This window comes from Triticum aestivum, chromosome 2A, assembly GCF_018294505.1.
Source record: "Triticum aestivum cultivar Chinese Spring chromosome 2A, IWGSC CS RefSeq v2.1, whole genome shotgun sequence".
In the NCBI taxonomy this organism is placed as follows: Eukaryota; Viridiplantae; Streptophyta; class Magnoliopsida; order Poales; family Poaceae; genus Triticum; species Triticum aestivum.
Window position 1 is genome coordinate 143,559,756 of NC_057797.1, and position 10,643 is coordinate 143,570,398.

The 10,643-nt window shown below is 44.2% G+C and overlaps 1 protein-coding gene across 1 annotated transcript; it reads right to left on the minus strand.

Annotated features, from left to right (window-relative positions):
* Positions 1 to 3,542: 3,542 nt before the first annotated feature.
* On the minus strand, positions 3,543 to 6,787 carry LOC123188048 (galactose mutarotase). Its single transcript, XM_044600072.1, has 5 exons — positions 6,501 to 6,787; positions 6,344 to 6,393; positions 5,028 to 5,154; positions 4,490 to 4,594; positions 3,543 to 4,410 (listed from the first exon to the last, which is right to left on the minus strand). The coding sequence occupies exons 1-5, from the start codon at positions 6,604 to 6,606 to the stop codon at positions 3,791 to 3,793; spliced, it is 1,008 nt and encodes a 335-aa protein (XP_044456007.1). The 5' UTR covers positions 6,607 to 6,787; the 3' UTR covers positions 3,543 to 3,790.
* Between the last annotated feature and the right edge of the window lie 3,856 nt (positions 6,788 to 10,643).

The following is a 10,643-nucleotide window of genomic DNA, read 5'->3' on the forward strand; positions in this document are numbered from 1 at the left end:
TGCACATATAAGTTGCTCATGCAGTCAATTTTTTATAGTCGTTCTATACAATCATTAGCTGATAAATCACTTTTGAACTTTAGCTAATCAAGGTTGACTAATCACTGGACGGCGTGCAGATTATACTAGCCCCACAATTGCATGCACACATTGCTAATCTGTTTTAGGCTGATCATAGTGGGGAGTAACTTAGACTAGTATCATGCATATGATACTAGTCTAAGTTACTACCTTCATAGTGCAAAGTAATATAATAGTAGTGTCGTAGCTTGGTTCATTTATTAGGTTGTAGACTTATTCTTTCTCGAGGAGCGCTATGTTACAATAATATATTATGTTACTCTAAACACCTCTCTCCTTATTAACTACATGTCACATAAGCAATTTTTTTTTGAAATGCGTTATGTAACTAGCTAAGTTACTCTCACTATGACTAGCCTTATGCAAGCATGCATTTCCTTATTAAATATAATCATTTCCATTACCAACTATCAGAGATGCAAATTGCCCCGACACTCGGCCGGTATGAAGCACTGTATCCATCGTTTTTTATTACAACCATCAGAAAGTACCATCAGCATTTACGGTCAGGAATTAGTCAAGTGACATAATGCCATCAGAAAGTACACAATTTTCACAGATCATAATAAATGTTCATCGTTTTGACACTGGCGTCGGCTTAATGCTAAGCCACAGCAGTGCAAAATTTAGTGCGCATCATTTGTACTCCCTCCGTTCTAAAATAGATGATTCAACTTTGTACTAACTTTAATAGAAAGTTGGGTCATCTATTTTGGAACGGAGGGAGTATAAATTATTACTGTTTACAAAATTGATGCCAAAGAAAAGAACTTTGCATTGCTCCCACATCGGCCTGCACATTTTGTTTCATGCCGCGCTCTCAGCCAAGTGTGTTGCTGCTCCCAGCATCTAATTTGAATTAACGTTCTGCATGTGTGGGTACTTGACAAGCTGGGTTCCATTCTTTCTCAGCTTCTGTTTTACTGATAATCACATGATAGAATTGGACAAAAAGTTTAATCCCCACATGCATTCCACACACCGAAAAATGTAGGAATTGGTTATACATATTGCCATGAGCGGAAAGTGGCCCTGGAATTAGAATGCCTTTTTAAAATAATTAACTGCCGGAAGAAGCATCACTTTGCTGATTTGAGAAAAACTCATGCATTAAAATCCCAATTCATAGCCGGTCCTCCATGGTAAAACGCAAGCGAGTGCGAGTGGATTGTCCATGGAAGGCCTAAACAGACCTTACAATTAACATCATCAGACATAATCAAGGCTCAGTCAATTTTGAAGTAGAAATCGATGGAAATAACAACGAGGAGCAATGGCGCTGCTAGCCATCGGCTGGGTTTCATTCATCTCTTAACAAAGCACTTGTTAACAATCTGGCATATATTAATATGGAACACCAGGAAATCTTAACCACATCCACAGAGCTTGTTCAAACCAGATGCGTACCTATGAGTCAAATAGGATGTTGCTTCAGTACACTGACAGCCCGCGAAAATCTCCGACCGCCGCACAACCAAGCCTGATTCAGCCATCCCAGTAGGTACTAGACTCTCCGTCCACCAGCGAGTAAACTAAGTTACTGATTTTGCGACCATGGATCTGTAAATTTCCGAGAACGAATGCGGGGGATTTAATCTTACCTTCACTGTCTCCATAAACTCCATCAAGAAATCAGCGTGCAGGAGTGAGCCAGACCAAGTTAGGCAGCGGCTTGTTTTCGAATTGAGGGAAATGGCTGGCAGCAGATACTTGTTTCGATGCGCTTTCCTATGTGTAGGCGAGGATATTAGGCCCCTCCCAATGCTTCACCGTGGACAGGTGCTAAGCATGCCATATAAGCGAAAAAATGACATGGCACTACATTTAAGGAAGAGAGTACTTTGGTGACCTCAGGAAGAACCAAGGCTAAACGCAAAAACCTAGACAAACCATTTAAATGAAACAATTTGACCAATACATGAAAGACTTTTTTTTTGAAAGGAATACATGAAAGACTTTAGGTGCTAACTCATTAAATAATGTGTGCTTAGCAACAACAAGCTAAGCACCTATGCATTGGGGTGTTGAGTTGCTAAGGTATTTAATGCACTTAGCACCTCATCTAAGCACCTTTGCATTGGAAGAGGTCTTAAACCCATTAAGCTATGCGTGAAGGGCGGCCAACCAGCTATGCCACATGGCGCAAGCTGGTTGGCCGCGGTGAGAATTTTTTTAGATGAAGGTGTGGATTATTTTTTAAATGTATTTTTTTCTTTTTAGATGAAGGTAAGGACCTTTGGTATTTTTTAAATGAAGGATTATATAAAGTGGCACTCGCTGGTAGGCTGCGGTGGTAATTTCTTTTTTCTTTTTACTTTTTTTAGATGAAGGTTAGGATTTTTTTTCCGAGATGTTCTTTTAGACGGAGACAAGGTCTCTATGTTTTTTTTTTAATGAAAACATGAGCACAGGTTCCTCTCAAGCGGCGCCACAGGGTGGCGCCCCTACCACTAGTAGCCATCAAGGAGGACCTCACACAGACGGGCCTGCTGCTTCCAATAAACGTCGTGCTCCTGGCTGGTCGTCGATCCCACATGACACAAATCATCAAATATCATTGCCGTGACCAAGCACATGTAACAATAACATGTGCTGCTCAGATTTGAACATCGAGATAGGAAAAACGAAGGGGAAAAGAAGGAACAAAACCAGGCACGGCGAGGCAGGGATCTGCTGTTCGCGTACTTAGGTGGGGCGGCGTGGACGAGGGCCAATCGGTGATGCAGATTTCTCGGTCGGGGAAGAGCTCAGTAGATCGGAGCTGGGGACTCGGCGATGGTCTCCTCGCTGCCGGATATGGCACCTGCATCTTCGTGTTGTGTCTAGGTGGTGGTAGCCCTCTACGGCCCCGGATCCGACGTAAAAAACGAGGACGGACAACGGGTGGAGGCCGCCGTCGGCGGTGGTCTCGCCTGATATGGGTGTCGTGGTCCCTCGCCGCCGGTTTCTGACATGAGTGAGGGAAGGGAGGAGGGAGCGCAAGGAGGCTGTGGTGGGGGGTGGCCCGGGTGATGTGGCAGGAGCGGGATAGGAACATAAACATATTGTGCTGGCCTGGTACACATTTCTCGGAATCACGCGTTTTGTACCGTACTTCCGCTGGTATTGTTTTTGTATTGGGTGCCTAATCCGAGTGGAGTCTTCACAGCACGCATCACGAACCGGACATGCATGGCCCAGATACCGTGCACACTGGACGCCGTGCGTTGAAAGTGCGCTCCGCTAGATGACTCTTTTTTTTTTATCTTCAATACCATGTTCTAGCCGTCTCATATGTCGGGATCAATTTGATGTAATCCGTGGTGTGTTTGTTGGGACATGATGAATTGCCACTTCATGATTAGATTGTTCATTGAAATCAACCGAATCTTTTGAGATTTATTTCCTGCATAGTTAAATAGCTTTGTAAGCTCTCCGATCGTTTCGTGTCAAATGACAAGAGAATCACTTCAGCATGCAAATCAAGCAAACGACCTTCAATATTTTGGCAAGCATGTGAATAATTCTTCTCAGTCACAGTATACACAACCAAAATATAAGACACCCTTGAACATGATTTTCCGAATGAGATCATGTCGCTCAGTTCTGGTCACTACACCCTTTTTATTTTTGTTTGGTACTACAATTTGACTTTTTTTCTTCTGGTCGTTTTATTCCACTCTATAACTATTGCAGTTGCAGCCATTTAAGCTGCCGGCAGCATATCTAATCATGCCGAGAACTCAAACAACATGGCGTGCTTATACTTCGCACCAGGCTGCACCACCACAGACGGGAAATTGGGCTGGTTGATGGCATTGGGGAACCCCTGGGTTTCCAAGCATACTCCGGCATGCTTACCGTAAACAGCTCCACCTTTGCCCGTGATGCCATTCACATAGTTGGCAGTATAGAACTGCATGCCAGGCGCATCGGTCCAGAGGTCCAGAGTTCGTGAGCTCGATGGGTCCTTCAGCTTGGCTGCGTGCTTCAAGCCATTCTTCTCATCACCCGAGTCCAACACATAGTTATGGTCGTACCCTCCAGGAACATCGCTGATGCGGTCTCCAATCTTGTGCTCCGTGGTGAAATCAAAAGGCGTGTCCTGGACGGGCATTATTTCTCCGGTAGGAATCGTGTTTTCATTGACTGGAGTGACGTGTTTTGCCCAGATCTGGATCGAATGATCCAAGATGCTGCCAGAGTTGTGGCCTGCAAGGTTCCAGTAAGTATGCTGTGCCAAGCTGATAGGAGTGGCTTTGTTAGCTGGTATAGCTTCCATATCAAGTCTTAGAGTGGTGGCCTCCGGAAGAGAATACGTTGCTCGGACGGTTACATCGCCAGGGTAACCTGTGAAACAATTCATGCTTGAATAGGCAGACTTAACCATGGGATTCAGCAGTATAAACAAAGTTGTTGGTCACATTACCTTCTTCGCCATCTTTGCTCTCATATTGAAAGGTTATTGATGGGTACTCGCCATCTTTACGCTCTACAACATCCCACACAACCTTGTCAAACCCCTTCAATCCACCTGAAATTTACAATTCAGCAACAAAACAAACTATTTTTTGCAGTTGAGTCACATGAACATAACCAATTGTAATAGAGTTAAAGGTAGAGAACAAAATTGTAGCTTTCATCTCCTGACATGTCAATTTTATAGTACGCTTTGTTCTCCGAGGCCCAAAAAATAATAGTACTGTACTAGGATACTGAGTGTACATGTATTGCAATCTGCTTAAGACATCTCGGTCTGTGGTGTACTGTCTACTCAGTTGTGAACTTGTGATAATATCACATGATAATTATTCAAATCATCAATAAAATTACTTATTATTTTACAGTGTTCCATAGCAACCGACCAGTCTGAAGAAGCCTCAGAGACATAGCCACATTGTCAGATCTAGCTAAAACAAAGTATACACCTTGCCAAAACTAACCACGTGAAATTTATGAAACCATACCATGAAGGCTGTTCGGCCCATTGTTGATAGGCAATGAATACTCGACTCCGTTCAGATCAAACTTCCCATTCTTGATCCTATTTGCAACTCGGCCAACTATGCAACCAAAATAAGGTGCCATGCCTTTCTACAAAAACAGAATAGAAGAAACAAAAGGTCTATGTTAACAACCACAGGCAACCCTTCGAAACAAGTTAAATGGAAATTTAACATAACTAGATACATTCTCGATACTTCAGAAATTTCATGTACAATTGGTTGGTACATATCTGAAATAAATCATTGGGCTTTGGTGTGTGAATGACTAACATCAAGGTTTACAACCTCTTCGACTAAAGGGGTTCCGCAAGAACTTTGAAAAACTTACGAACTTTATATAGCTTGATTGGTGGTAGGACTGAAAACAACAGGGATTCTTTTTACATGAAAACAGCAGGAAATGATCCTACTGTAATTTTTACTAAAATAATATTTACATGGTTATGTACAAATTAAAAAAAAAAGAAAGAGAGTTATGAAGTGACTTGCCAAGACAAATTGCATTAAACGGAAGTGCACAACCTACAATATTTTCAAATAGAAGAACAACTTATATGCGAGACCTGACGACAAATCTAGCATCTTCTATTTGAGGAACCATCGATTCTAGGTATCAGGACGACACTGATTCACATGTGTTCCGCATCAAATCACTAATATTTATATCAGGATAGTTCAGACTTGCATCTGATTTAGAAAATGTATTCATAGACAAACTAAAGAAACTTTCAGTGACATAAACAGAATGAAGCGTTGGTTTTTGATAGTTTTCCTTGTCATAAAGCCTGAACCTGGACACAACTTTACAAATATCCTTTTCCCAACAGGAATTCAGCTCGAAACCATATTTACTAACAAGATGTATCCATAGCTACTGAAACATCACCCTTGTTCAATAATTTGCTATATCGTCTGCAAAGAGCCATCTACTTGTGATCAGCCTGATATGGTGGTACTTTCTGCTATAATATAGACAACATAAAGTAGTTTCAAACTTTCAATCTAATGAAGAATTACGACCGGCAGTTAAAAAGAAAGTAAGATATAGCCGACGAATTCAACAAAACTGAGCTAAGTAGGGAACGCATAAACCGCACAATCAATTTGCCGCAAAATCCAGTTCAGTTGAGCCCAAAAAACCAACCCGGAGTAGAATTCACAACTTAATCACAGCGATTAGCACAGAAGCATTGCCACACCATCTCCAGTTAGAATCCAAAAGTCAAGGCACTACACAGTCTATACAGACAGAGATGGGATTGTAGATCGGTTATTACCAAGTACGGCTCCAGTGTGTCGAACCCAAGAACGACATCCGCGAGATCCCCTGCTTACAGAGCACCAATTCGCAAAGGGAGGAGTTCAGATTCAAGAATCACCAAACCAAAGGAATCTGGAGAAGAGATTTGTGTTCGAAGTAGTCATGGACGAAACCTTGCGCGTCGGGGACGAGGAGGGAGGTGATGGTGGCGCCCCAGCTGGCGATGTTCGCCGTGATCCTGCCATTGGAGAGCACGCAGATCTCGGGCTCGGCCGCCATTGCTGCTGCCTGCTAGCTTCGCTGGATAAACTGCCTCGGAAGTGATCACAGAGGGTAGTTCGCACCGCGTGTCTATCTATTCGAACCCCACCTCTTTTTTTCATCGGCTTATCTGATCCATCTATCTCAACAAGGCACGCAGTTCCACGCTTCGTGGGCCCGGCAAATATATTGTTGCCAACTACTCCCTCCGATTAATTAGTGGCGGTGTAACGCTAAATTAATGGCCGTGATATATACGTTAACTAATGGCCGTGATACGCGTCGGTCGGGTGATAATTGAAAAAGATCGATCGTCTCGCCGATCGCTCGATGGAGCACCGAATAGCCGTATGATTTCTCCCGTGTGAGCAGCGTCAGGCTTATGGCAATCACTCCCGAACCGGGCTTTTTTTTCTTTTCTGAAACATGGCCTCCGTTTCTTTATATAAGGTGTATTTGTTTTTTCGAAAGTCAAACGAGTGCAGGTTTGACCGAGTTTTTTTTTTAAATATCAACATTCACAATACGAAATTTATATCATTTGATCCATCATGAAAAGTAGTTTCATATTTTATCTACTAGCAGAGCCGGCCCTGAGGGGGGGCAGGGGGGCGACCGCCCCGGGCCCCCAAGTTGAAGGGGCCCCCTCCCGAAGGCATGCATATGTAGCCAGCCCAGCGAGGCAGGCCGGGGATGCAGGGATCGCACAACCCGCAGACTTAGCTTTCCTTCATTACGCTAAAAAAAACATAGCTCTCCTTCAATCTCGCAGACGCAAGTCACGGGCGCAGACGCAGCTTCCCTTCTCCTATTGTGGCTACTCCTCAATTAGTGGATCTGCAGGTGTATGTCCTCATCTACAGATGTAGCCCATTCTCCCTTCAAAATTGAGATCGGTATTCCATATCTCCAAGCCGGCACGCCCCCATCTAGCGATTTCTGTTTGTATCGGCCGCATCGATTATTGAATCGATGGATTGCTAACGCTTAGGCTATGCCTATTCTAGGCCCTAATCCCTGGAAGCCATTGCACATGGCCGAGTGCCTCCCTCCTCCCGCCAGGGCCATGCACCAGTCCACAGTGCGTCATTGTCGAGCACCGTCGTCCGAGATCGATCTCAGGTATATCATATTACTGTTTCTCACAATCTCACTTATATTGCTAACTAACTAATTTACTATCAAATACACGATGCATATCTTGTGTCATTCAACCAATAAAATATATTGTTGGTTTTATCTCATTGTCTCTTCGTATGATTTTGAATTTGTGTATATTAATTAGAATCCAAATACAACACGAGGGACGAGCTACATGCTACTGCAAAATTCCTCAGTTTGAATTTATTAGGCCCCCGGAATGTTTTAGCCTAAAGTTGGTTAGAATTTAACTCACAAGAAATATTATTTATATGCCCAAAAAACATTTTGAAAGATCTTTACTCTGTGATATATATAACACATAAGTTTATTAGTCAAATGTTAGGTCAAAAGTACCATAAAACCCAGCAAGCACTAATAAATCCGGACAGAGAAAGTACCGTACGAAGCACATAATGCCAAAATAACACGACTTGTTACGGGCCAACAGTTGTGGATCTCACAAAAAGGATCATTCTCACGCAACATCATAGATACAATTGCGGCAATAGCTATAGAAGCAAAGGTGAGCTTTTATAAATCTCGTATCAATTGTTATTACTATATAATTTTTATATAGTTTATATAAGGGGCCCCGAGTTCTTGTTTCGCCCTGGGCCCCCAAATCTCAAGACCGGCTCTGTCTACTAGGTATTGTAGATGTCATTATTTTATTCTATAATCTTGATCAAATATTCAAATAGTTGACTTGCACGAAAATCAATACACTTTATATTCTGCAACAGAGAGAGTAGCACATATCGGTGATCTTTATTGGAATCACCCCGAAAAAAAGAGTCTTATGCAATATATAAGAACCTCGTTGTAAACACCATAAATAGTTTTTTCTCTTCTGAAACACAACCTTTGTTGCAATCATCCTAAACTAATTTTTTCAAGACTTTCAACATTATTATACAAGACAAGATCCAAGATCCTTCGACAGCAAGCTTGGGGTTGTGAACGCGCCCGGGAATGAACGGATCCGTCCGGCAACGACTATTCAAGTCAACCCCCCAAGCGGCCCAGGCCATGACGCTCCATGCATTGTAAGTTATGCCCTCACAGACCTTTTGTGACAAGTTGTGAGTGGGCAATTTGGACGATGGAATTACGGCGGTGCGGAGGTCGAGTCATCCACCTACCTACTGCAGTGAGGAAACCGCTCCATCTCCAACTTCCCCAGTAGCTCGGTGGTTTTTCTCTCCGGGCTGCTGAGGACGCCTTAGAGCTCCTTCACCTCCGCATCCTTTGTGGCGAGGCTAGCGTGCACCTGCTTCCACTCAAAGCAGTTGACCTCGTGAGACATGGCAAGGGGGCTGGTGGAGTTGGGAAGGCTTGGTGGGGCAGCGGCAGGTGCTCAAGTGCTCGGGGGGGCCGCAAAAGATCAGAGGAGAAGGAGACGAATGGACGAAGTGAAGGCCAAGCCCAAGCCTTTTTATAGGCTGGGAATCGAAGCGGAGCGGCTTCCCAATCAACTCCAAGCCATCAACGCGGGCGGCGGGCGTTTGAGTATCCCAATAGGAACCCAAGCGCCGACTGGTCGCATCAGCTCTCAAGTTGGGTTTAATGACGAGGGGCATCACTACTAGGGAAAAGTGATGTGCACATAGCTATCTTAGAAACGTCTACGAATATTACACGGCAATTTATTAACCAGGTACTTTCGTTCTTTTGGATATATTATTTAACAAATAGAACTATGATATTACACTCATGTTATGAAATATTTGTACCCAGAAACGAATGGACCAGAGAGTCAACAAGAGATGCTCACTTAGAGATGAAAGATGAAGATGCATGTTCGTTCACAAGAAGAAAGTAATTGCATGAATGTGTTTCCCACCAATTCATCCAACATGCATGCAACGTGGTCCATAACGTTCAAGTGCGCAAGACCACACAAGTTTTGGACTTTGCTCCTAGGATCCAAACCAGCCACGCACGTGGGTCCAAGACCTTATTTTTTGGTGCTTTGGGAGAGCAACTTTGGGCCAGCGAATAAACTGGTCCGGCCTGCTATGCACGCCTCCGTATGGGCCGTCTCATCGTTTGGACGTATTCACCAAGACCTATCGCATCAACATCCGAAGGCGGTGGACGGCTTTAATAAATAGCTAGCTATTGTTAGGGTTTAGATTCGGGTTTTGTTTAGAGAAGTTTAGCTATATTGCTACTTTTATTTGTCTTTGCTCGTAGCGGCTAGTGCGACCGTCAAGACATCCTATCGGAACCCCATCTTGTGAGATTTTTTTTTTTGCGAGAGAAATTTCCAATCTATTCATCAATCATGGCAGTACAGAGAACACAAGAGGTAATAAAAATTACAACTAGGTCTATGGACCACCTAGCGACGACTACAAGCACTGGAGCGAGCCGAAGGCGCGCCGCCGTCATCACCCCTCCATCACCGGAGCCGGGCAAACCTTGTTGTAGTAGACAGTCGGGAAGTCGTCGTGCTAAGGCCCCAAAGGACCAACACACCGGAGCAGCAACCATCGCCGATGAAGAGAGTTGTAGATTGGAAAGATCAAACCTGGAACCACACGAACGAAGACAAACAAAAACTAGATCCAAAGAGATCCACCGAAGACCAGCACCGACCGAATCCCATGAGATCCGACGGAGACACACCTCCACACATCCTCCGACAACGCTATTCGCACCATCGGGACGGAGATAGGACGTGGGAGACATTATTGCTACGGAGGGACATCGCCGCCGCCAAACAGCCCCAACCAAGACGTTCAACCTAGCAAAAATAAGAACGGGGTCCCTCCCGCCGGCGGGGGGCCGAGATTCTCCGCACCTCCATAGGCCAAAGGCCATCAGAGGCGGGGCGGATCTGCGGCGGCGCCGACGAGAGGAGGAAGGAGACGTTTCTTGTGGAGGAGGAAAGGGTTCTCTAGTCAAGC

Excerpts from the sequence above, each read along its gene's own strand:
- LOC123188048 (XM_044600072.1), bottom strand. The coding sequence starts at position 6,606 with ATGGCGGCCGAGCCCGAGATCTGCGTGCTCTCCAATGGCAGGATCACG. Across the intron at positions 4,595-5,027 it reads TGGGCCGAACAGCCTTCATG|GTGGATTGAAGGGGTTTGAC; the intron begins GTATGGTTTCAT and ends TGTAAATTTCAG. Across the intron at positions 4,411-4,489 it reads GAGCAAAGATGGCGAAGAAG|GTTACCCTGGCGATGTAACC; the intron begins GTAATGTGACCA and ends ATTGTTTCACAG.